At 44.5% G+C, this 15,156-nt stretch overlaps 2 protein-coding genes across 2 annotated transcripts in view; one reads left to right on the top strand and one right to left on the bottom strand.

The window, feature by feature from the left end:
* Nucleotides 1-15,156, bottom strand: part of LOC141056285 (trypsin-like) — a 390,181-nt gene that overhangs the window by 12,562 nt on the left and 362,463 nt on the right. The window lies entirely within an intron of this gene.
* LOC141056288 (trypsin-like) lies at nucleotides 10,129-13,511 on the top strand. Its single transcript, XM_073553029.1, has 3 exons — nucleotides 10,129-10,258; nucleotides 12,907-13,043; nucleotides 13,362-13,511. The coding sequence occupies exons 1-3, from the start codon at nucleotides 10,129-10,131 to the stop codon at nucleotides 13,509-13,511; spliced, it is 417 nt and encodes a 138-aa protein (XP_073409130.1).

Genomic DNA, 15,156 nt, shown 5'->3' with positions numbered 1-15,156 from the left:
TTGTGACCAAGCTTGCTACCATCTTAGGTGAGGGGGTAGTTCTTTCTGCCATCTCGCCCGATTTGAGACGTGCTCTGGAAGAGTTTCAGGAGGACAAACCTGAGCGTTGTCCCATTGGAAAATTGTATGTTCCTGACCAGTGGAGGAAGAGAGTGATGTCTGAAGTTCATTGCTCTGCATTGGCTGGTCATCCAGGTATTTTTGGTACTAGAGATTTGGTGAGTCGGTCTTTTTGGTGGCCCGCCTTGTCTCGTGATGTCAGGAGTTTTGTGCAGTCCTGTGGGACTTGCCCCCGGTCTAAACCTTGTTCTCGCTCTAGTGGGCTGCTGATGCCTTTGCCGGTGCCCAGGAGGCCATGGACCCATATTTCAATGGATTTTATCTCTGATATGCCTGTCTCTCAGAGAATGACTGTTATTTGGGTGATTTGTGATAGATTCTCTAAGATGGTCCATCTTGTACCACTCCCTAATTTGCCATCATCCTCTCAGAGTTGGTGCCCTTGTTTTTGCAACAGGTGGTTCGCTTGCACGGGATTCCTGAGAACATTGTATCTGACAGAGGAGTTCAGTTTATTTCTAGATCTTGGAGGACTTTCTGTTCCAAGTTGGGAATTCAGTTGTCCTTCTCCTCTGCGTTTCACCCTCAGACCAATGGGCAGACAGAGAGAACAAACCAGACTTTCGAGTCGTATTTGAGATGTTTTATTTCTGCTGATCAGGATGATTGGGTTTCATTTTTGCCCTTGGCCGAATTTGCTTTAAATAATAGAGCTAGTTCTGCCACTTTGATGTCACCTTTTTTTTGTAACTTTGGGTTTCAGCCACGATTCTCTTCAGGGCAGGTGGAGTCTTCTGCCTGCCCAGGTGTTGACACTGTGGTGGAGAGAATGCACCAGATCTGGGACCAAGTGATGGATAGGTTGTCTCTCTCCCAGGAAAAGGCCCAGCGGTTTTCCAACCGTCATAGGACCATTGGTCCCCAGTTTATGGTGGGTGATATGGTTTGGTTGTCATCAAAGAATATCTCTATGAAGGTGGCTTCTCCAAAGTTTAAACCTAGATTTATTGGACCTTACAAGATTTTGGAGATTCTTAATCCTGTCTCTTTTCGATTGGCTCTTCCTGTTACATTTAAGATCCATAACGTGTTTCATAAGTCTCTGTTAAAGAGGTTTGTTGAGCCAGTAGTTCCTGTGGTGGCACCTCCTGACCCTGTATTGGTGGAAGGTAATGTGGAATATGAGGTTGAGAAGATACTGGATTCTCGTCTGGTTAGACGGAGACTCCAGTATTTGATTAAATGGAAGGGTTATGGCCAGGAGGATAATTCTTGGGTCCCTGCATCCGATATTCATGCCGAAAGATTGGTTCGTGCTTTTCATCGGGCCCATCCTGATCGTCCTGGTGGCGTGGATGAGGGTTCGGTGACCCCTCCTCAAGGGGGAGGTACTGTTGTGAGTTCATTTTCCCTTTCACCGTTGATGTCTGATGAACTCCCTCTGCTGGTGAAGAGAGGTAGTGAAATTGATTGGGTTGAGAAGAACCTGTCATCTGAACAGGTGGAGCCTGATTGGACACCCGGAATCACTGAGTGGATATAAGGCAGCCGACGTCCTACAGGGGTGCTGGTGATCCTTTCTGCTCTGAGCTCTGGCAACCAGTTAGTCCTGTCTACTGAAAGCTAAGTTTTTGCTCTCTTATCTTTCCATGAGATTTTGTCTGTTTGCTTCGTGTTTTGTGTTCAGCCTGCCTTTGTTGGGGCGGGCTGAGCTCCATTTTTGTCTCTGATCAGTTTATCTCTTTGCTCTGTTTTCAGAATATACCTGAGTGCTGATATAGTGATTTTGAAGTCTAGCGACTTCAGGGCCTTTTTCCCTATCAGACGGTTGGGACATTTTTGGTAGGGTTTTTTGCGGATTGCAGCCAGCATCTTTTCTGTCCTTTCCTATTTAGTTAGTTGGGCCCCATCGGTTGCTCAACCTGTCTTTCTGTCTGTGTTTGTGTTTTCATCTGCTTTTCACCGAAAATACATGTTGGGGGCTGTCTATTGCTTTGGGGTCTGCTCTGGGGCAGTTTAGATTTCCCCTTTCTTTCTTTAGGCTTATTTAGTTCTCCGGCTGTGAACGAGGGGTCTAGGGCACCGTAGGAACCCCCCACGGCTACTGTTAGTTGTGGTGAATAGGATCAGGGGTCTGCAATCCGATAGTTACCAACCTCTCCGGTTTTCTGGACTTAGATTGTATTTTTGTTTTTTCCTCCTTCGGTGACTCATTCATAACACAGGACCTTTGTATATAGTATACAGTGTATAGTGTCAGTGTACAGGTAACATACTAACTCACCAGTGATGTCTCTAGGTGAAGTCATTCATCCTTGCTTTTCATCTTTCATCAAGCACAGATCGCCATCACTTCTTCCAGCCAGGACTCGTCTCTGCAGGAAATAACACGGTTATCTAGAACTCCGCTTGCAGAACACATTACTTATTTTTTCCCAACTTCAACATTATACCACATGAAGAAAAAAAGGCGACATAGTGACGCTCTGCTCAGTAACAGGACCGCCCCCCCATTTAAAACCGTATACTCAAAAAATAAAATACATCACTGCAGTAATAATATCCCTTAATTAGCCCCTATGGTAATAATATCCGCTATGGTAATAATAACCCCCATCCTAGCCCCGTATGTCTCATGCCTGGCTTTAGCCATATGTTCTCCCATCCCGCCCTCATGAGTATCCATTCTTCCCCATATGATCTCCATCGTATCCATCCTGCCCCATGATCCTGTGCGATCTGTCTCCAACCCTGCCCCATCTGTCTCCAATCATGCTCCATAGAATCATAGAATCATAGAATCGTAGAGTTGGAAGGGACCTCCTGGGCCATCTGGTCCAACCCCCTGCTCAAAGCAGGATTCGCTAAATCATCCCAGTCAGATGTCTGTCCAGCCTCTGTTTGAAGACTTCCATTGAAGGATAACTCACCACTTCTCGTGGCAGCCTGTTCCACTCATTGATCACTCTAACTGTCAAAAAGTTTTTTCTAATATCTAATCTGTCTCCTCCCATTCAGTTTCATCCCATTGCTTCTAGTCTTTCCTTGTGCAAATGAGAATAAAGTTGATCCTTCTACAATGTGACAGCCCTTTAGATATTTGTAGACAGCTATTAAGTCTCCTCTCAGTCTTCTCTTTTGCAAACTAAACATTCCCAAATCCTGCAACCTTTCCTCATAAGACAGGGTTTGCAGACCGGTCACCATTCTGGTCGCTCTTTTCTGAACTTGCTCCAGTTTGTTGATGTCTTTTTTAAAATGTGGTGCCCAAAATTGGACACAATATTCCAGATGAGGTCTGACCAAAGAGGAGTAGAGGGAAATAATGACTTCACGTGATCTAGACTGTATGCTTCTGTTAATATATCCTAGAATTGCATTTGCCTTTTTTGCTGCTGCATCACACTGTTGACTCATATTCAGTCTGTGATCTATTAGTATACCCAAGTCTTTTTCACATGTGCTGTCACTTAGCCCTATTCCTCCCATTCTATATATGCTTTTTTCATTTTTATTGCCCAGATGTAGTACGTTGCATTTCTCCCTGTTAAAAACCATTCTGTTAGTTGCTGCCCACTTCTCCAGTTTATTTAAATCTTTTTGAATCCTCTCGCTCTCTTCTCTAGTATTAGCTATCCCTCCTAGCTTTGTGTCATCAGCAAATTTAATCAGTTTACCCTCAATTCCTTCATCTAAATCATTGATAAAAATGTTGAACAATACAGGGCCCAGGACAGAGCCCTGTGGTACCCCACTTGAGACATTCTTCCAACTGGATGTTCAGCCATTTACGACCACTCTTTTGGTCCGATCACTAAGCCAGTTATGAATCCACCTAACAGTTGCCTTGTCCATTACATACTTAGTCATTTTTTCAATAAGGATTGTATGAGAGACTTTGTCAAATGCTTTGCTAAAGTCAAGATATACTATATCTACAGCATTTCCTTGATCCACCCAATCAGTGATACCGTCATAGAAGGAAATTAAGTTAGTCTGACATGACTTATTAGTTACAAACCCATGCTGACTCTGTTTAATCACTTCATTCTTATCCAGGTATTGACATACATGTTGTTTAATAATTTGTTCAAAGATCTTTCCTGGTATAGAAGTCAGACTCACCGGCCTATAGTTGCCTGGGTCCACCTTCTTCCCCTTTTTGAAGATAGGAACAACATTTGCTCTTCTCCACTCTTCTGGCACTTCTCCTGTTCTCCAAGAATTTTCAAAGATTATGGAGAGGGGTTCAAAAATTTCTTCTGCTATCTCCTTCAGTACTCTGGGGTGTAATTCATCTGGACCTGGAGACTTGAATTCATTTAGGTTAGCTAAGTGTTTCCTCACTATCTTTCTGTTTATAGATATCCTGGATTCTTCTATTCCCTTAATAGGACAGTGAATAACAGTTGATGTTACATTTCCTTTCTGAGAGAAAACAGATGCAAAATAGGAATTTAAAAGTTCAGCCTTCTCAACATCCTGTCTTACCATTTCATCATTTTCATCCTGTAAAAATCCTATAGCATCTTTGACTTTTCTTTTACTTTTGACATATCCCCAAAATCCTTTATTATTGCTTTTGACTTCTCTTGCAAGCCTCAATTCATTTTCAGCTTTAGATAATCTGATTTGTGCCCTGCAGGTTCTGCAGACAGCATTATATTCTTCTTTAGATATGCCTCCCTCTTTCCATTTTATAAACATTTTTTTCTTTCTTTTTAGCATGTGCTTAGGTTCTGTGTTCATCCATCCTGGTTTCCTTAAATGCTTCCTTTTCTTCCCTCTTTTCGGAATTGTTAACAACTGTGCTTTGAGAATTTCATTTTTCAAGATTTCCCATCCTTCCTGGACATTTTTGTCTTTAAGGATATCCAGCCATTGGATCCCTCCAATTCTCTTTCTGAATCCCTTAAAATCTGCCTTTCTGAAATCTAACCTTGACGTCTGAGTCTTCACAGGTCTTCCGCCTCTAGTTATCCAAAATTCTAAAATAGCTACCTACCTACCTAAAGGTCGCTACCTCCTAGGGTCCCAGCCACTTTTACCTCCTCAACCATTTCCTCCCTGTTTATAAGGATTAGATCCAAGGTAGCAGTTCCCCTTGTTTTCTCCCCTACCTTTTGGAAGATAAAGTTGTCAGCAAGAGAGGATAAGAATTTCCTTGACCTGTTAGTTTTGCCTGAGAGAGATTCCCAACAAATGTCTGGATAGTTGAAATCTCCCATGACAACTATGTCATATTTTTTGGAGAACTTGGCCATTTGATGCATAAAGAGTTCATCCATATCTTCAGCTTGCACAGGCGGCCTGTAGTAAATGCCTACAATGGTGTCCTTTCCATTGTTCTGTCCTTGTATTCTTACCCAAACAGTTTCCACAGAACTCCCAGTCTCTGAAGCTTCAATCTCTGTGCAGATATACGCGTTTCTAACATACAATGCAACACCCCATCCGTATCTCCATTCTGCCCAGTGTCTCGCATTCTGCCTCCATGTCCAGTATTCTGCCCCCATGTCCAGCATACTGCCCTGGTCTCCAGCATTCTGCCCCCATGTCCAGCATTATGCCCCATGTCCAGTATTCTGCCCCAGTCTCCAGCATTCTGCCCCATGTCCAGCATTCTGCCCCAGTCTACAGCATTCTGCCCCGTGTCCAGCATTCTGCCCCAGTCTACAGCATTCTGCCCCATGTCCAGCATTCTGCACCAGTCTACAGCATTCTGCCTCAGTCTACAGCATTCTGCCCCAGTCTCCAGCATTCTGCCCCATGTCCAGCATTCTGCTCCCATGTCCAGCATTCTGCCCCAGTCCAGCATTCTTCCCCAGTCCAGCATTCTGCCCCATGTTCAGCATTCTGCCCCATGTCCAGCATTTTTCCCCAGTCCAGCTTTCTGCCCCATGTCAAGCATTCTGCCCCATGTCCAGCATTCTGCCCCATATCAAGCATTCTGCCCCATGTCCAGCATTCTGCCTCAGTCTCCAGCATTCTGCCCCATATCCAGCATTCTGCCCTAGTCCAGCATTCCGCCCCAGTCCAGCATTCTGCCCCAGTCTCCAGCATTCTGCCCCATGTTCAGCATTCTGCCCCAGTCCAGCATTCTGCCTCATATCCAGCATTCTGCCCCATATCCAGCATTCTGCCCCAGTCCAGCATTCTGCCCCATGTTCAGCATTCTGCCCCAGTCCAGCATTCTGCCCCATGTTCAGCATTCTGCCCCAGTCCAGCATTCTTCCCCACTACAGCACTCTGCCCCCGGGCACCCCGGATCGCCGCTGTAAAAAAAAACCAAAACAATTTCTTCAGACGAGGTCGGACCTGTGTAAGGAGATCCCCTGAGAGGGATGAAGGAGGGAAAGTGCTGCAGCCGACCTCAGTGATCTGGGTCTGCTGGCACAGGAAAGGAACACTGAAAGAAAGCCTGACTCTCCATAAGAAGGAAAGGATTAGTACGGAACGTGAGGAGAGGAAGAGAACAGAGGACTGAGGGTTAGAGGAGAACCCCACTCAAGTTCTAGGCGCAAGGCCGGGGTCCGGTCCCCGAGGTTGTCTGGATACTTATGGTCCCGCAACAGACACCGGAGGAATTGAAGTTTGTCATCACTTTATTTCCACACAAGACTTGGGGGCACAACAGCAACGAGATAGAAAGCTGGGACTTAGAAGCAGAGAGTCACCGAAGCAAGCTACAGCTGTCTGCCGTACAAGTAGAGTTCATAGGAACATCGGACAGGAGGAACTCCAGTGTAACTCAGTACTAGGAGTACTTCACTTAAAGGCGCTAAGAGGGAGACGTTCAGAAAAGACACATAAGTTGGAGGAGTGTTGGAAAGGTGTGCTTCATCTTGCCTAAAGGTTGGCTGAGCTCCTGACCCGGAGGACACGGCACTGATGCGGGCTCTTGAGCCACCACAGACTGTGAGTAAAGCTTTGGAACACATGCCCTGGTGTCCTCCACTTATTCCTGCGTCAACCTGCCCAGCACTGCTACATCCCTTGCGCCCGACACTACACCATCTAAGTGTCGCTACATCCACTCTGCCCTGGGACTACAGCCCTGCCTGTGGAGGGCTATACCATCCCTGCTGCACCACACCATCTGTCCCAGAGGAACGGTCTGCAGTGTCGGCTTAACATCTACATTGCCGAACACCACAGGTGGCGTCACGACTTACACATTCACACAGAACATTTACAATGGGCGCCCAGCGCCACGGATCGGGTCACCACTACTGTGACACTTCCCTGTGAGATGCCGGCCCGGTACCGAGTACCCCACAGCCCTGGGTGTGAGGGCGACCCACGGGGGAGTGGCATCGGCGGAGCAGCGGGTCACAGAGGCAGGAGCCGACCGCTGTGACTAACTTCTGTGCACACTGCTAAAGAGAAATTAATATTCACTGCTTTCCAAGCCTATCGGCATGGAGGACAATGAATAATCATTTCTCTTCATCTTGGTATGATTGCCCCCCCAACCCCGATCCTGGTATGCATGGCCCCAGCTGTTAGGACTAGCGGAACGCACCAAGTAATAATAAGATGGTATCAAGGTGCTTTCGCAGCCCGGGGTCCAACGTGCAGAGATGTTACTTGCTGCTTGGTAATGGCGGATGCTGTAAGGTAATATGATAGCTGAACTCAGATGGGTTAACGTCACCCGTGGGTACAGCGGCGGACTCTGTTGCAGCACAGAACTGCAGAACGTAAATGCCGGAGCCTGTTATTACTCACAGAGCCTGGCAAGGGGAGCGCTAGTGTAGAGTCACAGGACTCTGCCCCAAGGACACAGGGTTAGAGTCCTGCTTGACTCACTAGCGTGCGGCACCGCAGCTGCGATGCCAGGACATGACTAGGGATAAACCGCTCCAAGCGCATGCAGTGCCGCACTGATGGACGCGACTAACCAGCCAAAGCTTACAGCTGGAAAGCGCACTCTCTGCGCATGGCGCCGCTCTGACGGACGCCGCAGTATATGCGGTACAGTGGTGCCCTGTGCTGAATGGCACACTCTGACGCTAGCATGTGTGAGGAGCTGGGGGCACTGCGGCGCCAGGCAGTGCCACTACTCGGCGCTGACTCTAAACCCTAACCCTACAAACAAGCACAACCAGAGGGAGGGAGTTTTAATGTGTCAGTCACCTGTCACAAGCATCCATCAACAAACACACAACTAGCCATAAGAGTCTATACTAGCGCATGGTCGAGCAGCCATGTGAGTCTTTTATAATGGCGACCTTCCGGGACCTTCTCTGTGGTCCAATCGGAACAGGCACAGACCTGAGCATGTGACCCCTGAAGTCCAATGAGAGGTTGAGCCACAGGCATGCTCAGTGGAGCGAAAGAGGGACTTAGTTCCAGGAGCTGCTCGCTGCTGGCTAGTGCAGGCTGCTATAGCTGAACCAGGGATGGCAGCAGCTGTAGGGGGGAGAGTCCCCACTGTGTAACCGGGCCGGAACGAAGGAGACTATCACCAGGGTTCCTAGGGGAACTGTTTCCGGGTGACATAATTAGAGCACGGTGTTATGATTGAGTCACCGAGGAGGAAAAAACAAAACACAAGCTCAGCCCAGAAAATCAGAGAGGTTGGAAACTAGCGGATTGCAGACCCCTAATCCTATCACACAACTAGCAGTAGCCGTGGAGTGTTCCTACGGTGATCCTAGACACCTCGTCACAGCTGGAGATCTAAATAAGCCTAAACAGAGAAAAGAGAAAAACTGACTGCCCCAGAGCAGACCACAAAGCAATAGGCAGCCCCCAACATATAATGACGGTGAAGCAAGATGAAAACACTAACACAGATAGAAAGATAGGTTGAGCAAACGATGGGGCCCAAGCTAACTAAAAAGCACAGGACAGAAAAGCTGCTGTCTGCAATCCGAGAAAACCCTGCTAAAAATATTACCAACACAACTGATAAGCAAAAAGGACCCTGAAGTCACTAGACTTCAAACCCTATATCAGCACTCAGAATATTCTGAAAGCAGAGCAAAAGAGAACACTGATCAAGGAATAAGAATCCAGCACACCCCCGGCCGGGGATGGCTGAACTAAAAAAAACAAGGTAAAAAAAACCAAAACTAATAAGTTCAATAGCAGAGCAAAAACTTATCTTTGGGAAGCAGGAATCAGACTGGTCTCCAAGAATCCAGCAGAGAAATCACCAGCAACTCAGAAGGGCGTCGGCTGCCTTATATCCAGTCAGAAGTTCCCGTTACCCAGTCACCATCCACCTGATCAGGTGTTTGGTTTCTTTCATCCAAATCAGCCTCACTACCTTCCTTCACCAGAAGAGGGAGATCCTCGGACACAAAAGGTGAATGAACAGATGAGCTCACAACAGCATGGATCGGGGGCAGTTCTAGAAGGAGTGGGGGTGGAGCAAGTATAAAAGGAACTCACAACGCCAGCAGGGGGCACTCTACAGAGCAGCAGAGAAGGAGCAGGAAGCCTAGGTGGCACCAGAGAGCCAGAAGGAGAGAGCGTCGACCAGAGAGATTGGAGGGGGACTCACCAGCATCAGGGGACAGACGGCACCGAATAGCCCAGCAGAGGGACGACGACCGACTGCTCACTGCTACAAGTCGTAAGTTTCTGGAATATCAACCAAAACTTAGCCATTCAAATAAAGTCACCAACTTTTGACCTTTATTATTTACAAATTCTTTATTATGAAGTAATTGTGGTATTGACACCACCCCCTTTCATAAAATAACAGTATGAGCAGAGCACGTATAGTGTATGTTGTATTCAAACTATGCTAAGAGATTGGGAGCTGGTCTCTAGAGCAAGGATATGTTCAATGATCTCTGCAGTAAATTAATTTTATTGAATTTTGCAATATAGAAATTCTTAACACACAACATGTTATGGATTTTACATTCTTGGTACTTTTATCAATATTTATTTTAAAGAAATTATAAAAAATATATATATTTTTGCAGGAGCTTACAGGTCAGACTGGGAGAGCACAACATCGCTGTCAGTGAAGGTACCGAGCAGTTCATCAACTCTGCCAAAGTCATCAGACATGGAAGCTACAGCTCCTATACCCTGGACAATGACATCATGTTGATCAAGCTGGCATCTGCTGCCACCCTCAACTCCTACGTCAAGGCTATTGGTCTGCCTAGTGGCTGCCCTTCTGCCGGCACCAGCTGTCTGATCTCTGGATGGGGCAACACCCTCAGCAGTGGAAGTACGTCACAAAATACATAATGTGCTATATACAGTTGTGGCCAAAAGTATTGACAACCCTGCAATTCTGTCAGATAATACTCAGTTTCTTCCTGAAAATGATGGCAAACACAAATTCTTTGGTACTATTATCTTCATTTAATTTGTCTTAAATGAAAAAACACAAAAAGGATTGTCTTACAGCCAAATTGGATATAATTCCACACCAAGCATAAAAAAGAGGGTGGACAAAAGTATTGTCACTGTTCGAAAAATCATGTGATGTTTCTCTAATTTGTGTAATTAACAGCACCTGTAACTTACCTGTGGCACCTAACAGGTGTTGGCAATAACTAAATCACACTTGCAGCCAGTTAACATGGATTAAAGTTGACTCAACCTCTGTCCTGTGTCCTTGTGTGTACCACATTGAGCATGGAGAAAAGAAAGAAGACCAAAGAACTGTCTGAGGACTTGAGAAACCAAATTGTGAGGAAGCATGAGCAATCTCAAGGCTACAAGTCCATCTCCAAAGACCTGAATGTTCCTGTGTCTACCGTGCGCAGTGTCGTCAAGACGTTTAAAGCCCATGGCACTGTGGCTAACCTCCCTAGATGTGGATGGAAAAGAAAAATTGACAAGAGATTTCAACGCAAGATTGTGCGGATGTTGGATAAAGAACCTCGACTAACATCCAAACAAGTTCAAGCTGCCCTGCAGTCCAAGGGTACAACAGTGTCAACCCGTACTATCCGTTGGCGTCTGAATGAAAAGGGACTGTATGGTAGGAAACCCAGGAAGACCCCACTTCTTACCCCGAGACATAAAAAAGCCAGGCTGGAGTTTGCCAAAAACTACCTGAAAAAGCCTAAAATGTTTTGGAAGAATGTTCTCTGGTCAGATGAGACAAAAGTAGAGCTTTTTGGGCAAAGGCATCAACATAGAGTTTACAGGAGAAAAAAAAGGCATTCAAAGAAAAGAACACGGTCCCTACAGTCAAACATGGCGGAGGTTCCCTGATGTTTCGGGGTTGCTTTGCTGCCTCTGGCACTGGACTGCTTGACCGTGTGCATGGCATTATGAAGTCAGAAGACTACCAACAAATTTTACAGAATAATGTAGGGCCCAGTGTGAAAAAGCTGGGTCTCCCTCAGAGGTCATGGGTCTTCCAGCAGGACAATGACCCAAAACACACTTCAAAAAGCACTAGAAAATGGTTTGAGAGAAAGCACTGGAGACTTCTAAGGTGGCCAGCAATGAGTCCAGACCTGAATCCCATAGAACACCTGTGGAGAGATCTAAAAATGGCAGTTTGGAGAAGGCACCCTTCAAATATCAGGGACCTGGAGCAGTTTGCCAAAGAAGAATGGTCTAAAATTCCAGCAGAGCATTGTAAGAAACTCATTGATGGTTACCGGAAGCGGTTGGTCGCAGTTATTTTGGCTAAAGGTTGTGCAACCAAGTATTAGGCTGAGGGTGTCAATACTTTTGTCTGGCCCATTTTTGGAGTTTTGTGTGAAATGATCAATGTTTTGCTTTTTGCTTCATTCTCTTTTGTGTTTTTCATTTAAGACAAATTAATTGAAGATAATAATACCAAAGAATTTGTGTTTGCAATCATTTTCAGGAAGAAACTGAGTATTATCTGACAGAATTGCAGGGGTGTCAATACTTTTGGCCACAACTGTATATTGTTAGTAGTATTGTTCTAAAGGCAAGAAAAATGTGTAGGTGTTACTGACATATCATAAGCTGAAATTACCTCAGGGGTGGAGCTTTTGAGTTGAAAGAATCTCAGTAACAATTTTTTCACCCTCAGCAATGGAAATAAGTCAAGAAATAGAGCACAGAAGTAGTATTGTTATCACAGTAACAGAAGGTGAAATTGTGCAGTAATTACTAATATGTTATAAACTGGAGTTTTCTCAGGAGTGGAGGCTGCTCAGGGGTGGAAGCTGTTCAGAGGAGGAGGCTACTCAGGGGTGGAAGCTGTTCAGGAGTGGAGGCTACTCAGGGATGGAAGCTGTTCAGGAGTGGAGGCTGCTCAGGGACATACCTTTGAATGCAGTTATAGGGAATATATCCCAATATTACAATAAATAATTAAAACCAGATAATGCAAAATTTTTTCAATCTGTTTATATTCTGCGTTTGTAGGTTTTTTAAACTTTACCTTCTGTAAAATGCTCCAAAAGGTGCATTAGAAGGTGCACCATGCACGTCATGGTACCTTCCAACATGAAGGAAATTGTGACTAATTCAATTATTATTCGACATGAAACATTAAGCGCCTTATCAAAAATTTTATTTATATAATCATGTATTTTTCATAATATGTTATATGTCCACATTTCTTAAAAGTCATTAACTCCTTGGTGGCATAGCCAATATTGATGCGACGCTAGTCACTATTCACAGATTAGTCGTAAGGCATAGTACGTCATAGACAGAGGGGTGAGACAAAGGCGTAGTCAGAAAACAGTCTGAGGTCAATATTCCTAGAAAGTAGAAGGTATTGTTAGAGGTGGCACCATGCTTTAATAAGGATCTGTAAGAGAACACGTGCAAACTCTGTGATGTTTGTTGATTCCACGTTTTTATTTTGATAGAGTTACACATTTTTGGGCTCTACATACAATATTATAATATTTATTGTTAATTTACTTGTAGCCAACATGCCCAACCTCCTCCAGTGCGTGGATGCCCCCGTCCTGACTGCCGCCCAGTGTAGCAACGCCTATCCAGGAGAGATCACCAGCAACATGATCTGTGTTGGATACTTGGAAGGAGGCAAGGATTCCTGCCAGGTAATGTGGCGTTATAATCTCACACATTTCAGATCTGCGACCCTAGGATGGGAGCCATTATTATAGTTCTATTCAGTAGATGAACATTGGCTGAATCCACCATTATTGGTCAAACCCACAATGGCAGATGTCAGGCTCATGGATTTTAACTTGTCTGATCCTTAATTCCTAGGTGATATAACATAACAACAAAGGTTTCTGGCAGAGCCTTTTTCTTCTCCTCCCTATTGGTTTCATCTCTTCATATTGATTCATGATATTGACTAATACTGTAGTTCCACTAAAAACCATTTATAATTTCTCTTTGCATCTTCTCAGGGTGACTCTGGTGGACCCGTGGTCTGCAATGGACAGCTCCAGGGTATTGTCTCCTGGGGATACGGCTGTGCCCAAAGGAACTATCCTGGTGTCTACACCAAGGTCTGCAACTACAACTCCTGGATCTCCAGCACCGTCGCCGCCAACTAAACATTTTCTATCTTCTGATTGTCATCTTCTCTTACCTTATTGTAATTCACAACATTGTGGCAGTTCACAACCAATAAAAAGATAAACCAAAGTAAAGCTTCAGTATTTAATGCTGGGAAAGTAGAAAGACATTTCCATTTAGTTCTTATGAGATTGAACAGTTTCCAATTTTTTTTATTTTTGATATGCAAATAACCTCAGCAGAAGGAAGATGACATGATCTCTGGTGCCTCTCATCGGATATAGCAATCCTAAAAGTCAATGTCAACCCTTTACCAGGCCTTGCCACATGACTTAGGGAAAGAAACCAAACTAGAAACTCTATTTTCACATGTTTCGATGTGTTGCTCATCTTCAGTGCAAAGCAGGATATCTAATGTTGCTAGGTTAGAGGCCTCTGACTAGTGGTTAAAGGAGGAACATTTTCTTTTGCAGAGAGTGGAAAGACAGCTTTTTTTGAAAAATAAAACATATTAATTTCTTAATAAGTCTTGTGTGACCACTTCATGGAGCATTCGGTTCTATAGTGAGACTGCTCAGTAAAGGGTAAAACTAAGATCTAATCATGTGCATATCATCATTTTATTTTCCTGGGCAGCATCTACCTGGCTTTGATTGACAAATGACTGCCTAATAGCTTCATTCCAAAATGTTTAAAGGGATCTATTGTATGTTGTCAGGACTTACGATAGCACCGGATCTGTGCAGGCAATCACCTAGAATTTGATGAGAGATAACAGAAACTGGGGTAAAGCCAGACTTAATTAAATTTAAGGCATGAAAAGTACATGTACGTCCACTTTTAATATCATCATAGTCTTTGTTGTAAATTAATCATTGTACATACAGGACAGATCATCAATAAGATCTGAAATATTATTTATTAATCATCCCATAAAAGATAGACCCCCAGTTATTGTATCCAAAGTCACCTCTAAATGGGGTTATCAACTACTGGACCTTTGGGACCTATTATTTTTTCAGTATGTCCAAATCACAGCATATCAGGATCGATCTGCAAAGTTTTATGGTTGCACAGACGTGATGAAACCATAAAAAAGTATATATTTGAATGTTATCAACCGTAGAGGCTTCGTAGAAAGTAAAGTGGAGATGCTCGAGCACTTACCATATCTCTGAGGAACCCTAAAGCAAACCTGAGAAGATAGGCTGGAACGAATGTGACTTCAAACTAAACTAAGGTGTTGAATGCTTGAATCCACGGGATTACCTGGCTTTCAGTAGAGATGAGTGATCTTGTTCATAAAATGTTCGCCAATCTGAAAGTTGGTATGAACTTTGCATATTCGGATTCGTGTTCAGATTCCTGAGCATTTTCCTCAAAGTTGGCAAAATTTGGCCAAAGTTTTGTAAATTATGAAGTTTCCTTTAAGGCTGTGTGCACATGGTATCTCTGATTGGCAGTAAGATTCTTACTGGTGGTCAGGGAGCAGCACGGTCATGCTGTCAGATGTCAGTGTGACCACGCAGCTGTGATTGTGACTTACCGCAGGTCACAGCTGATGAGAGACTTCTACTCCCATCAGCAAATGTCTGCTGTCTCTGATAACAGCTGGAGCAGGTGGCTGCTGATGAACGTAGTCATTTGCTGGTACCTGTGATCAAAGTAAAGAAAAAAAAAGAA

Source organism: Dendrobates tinctorius, unplaced genomic scaffold (assembly GCF_039654945.1).
Source record: "Dendrobates tinctorius isolate UK_male_01 unplaced genomic scaffold, ASM3965494v1 ptg000196l, whole genome shotgun sequence".
Taxonomy (NCBI): Eukaryota; Metazoa; Chordata; class Amphibia; order Anura; family Dendrobatidae; genus Dendrobates; species Dendrobates tinctorius.
This window is presented reverse-complemented; position numbering and strand designations above follow the sequence as displayed.

Coding starts and splice junctions, on each gene's coding strand:
- LOC141056288 (XM_073553029.1), top strand. CDS start 10,129: ATGTTGATCAAGCTGGCATCTGCTGCCACCCTCAACTCCTACGTCAAG. Junction 10,259..12,906: donor CAACACCCTCAGCAGTGGAA/GTACGTCACAAA, acceptor ATTTACTTGTAG/CCAACATGCCCAACCTCCTC. Junction 13,044..13,361: donor GAGGCAAGGATTCCTGCCAG/GTAATGTGGCGT, acceptor GCATCTTCTCAG/GGTGACTCTGGTGGACCCGT.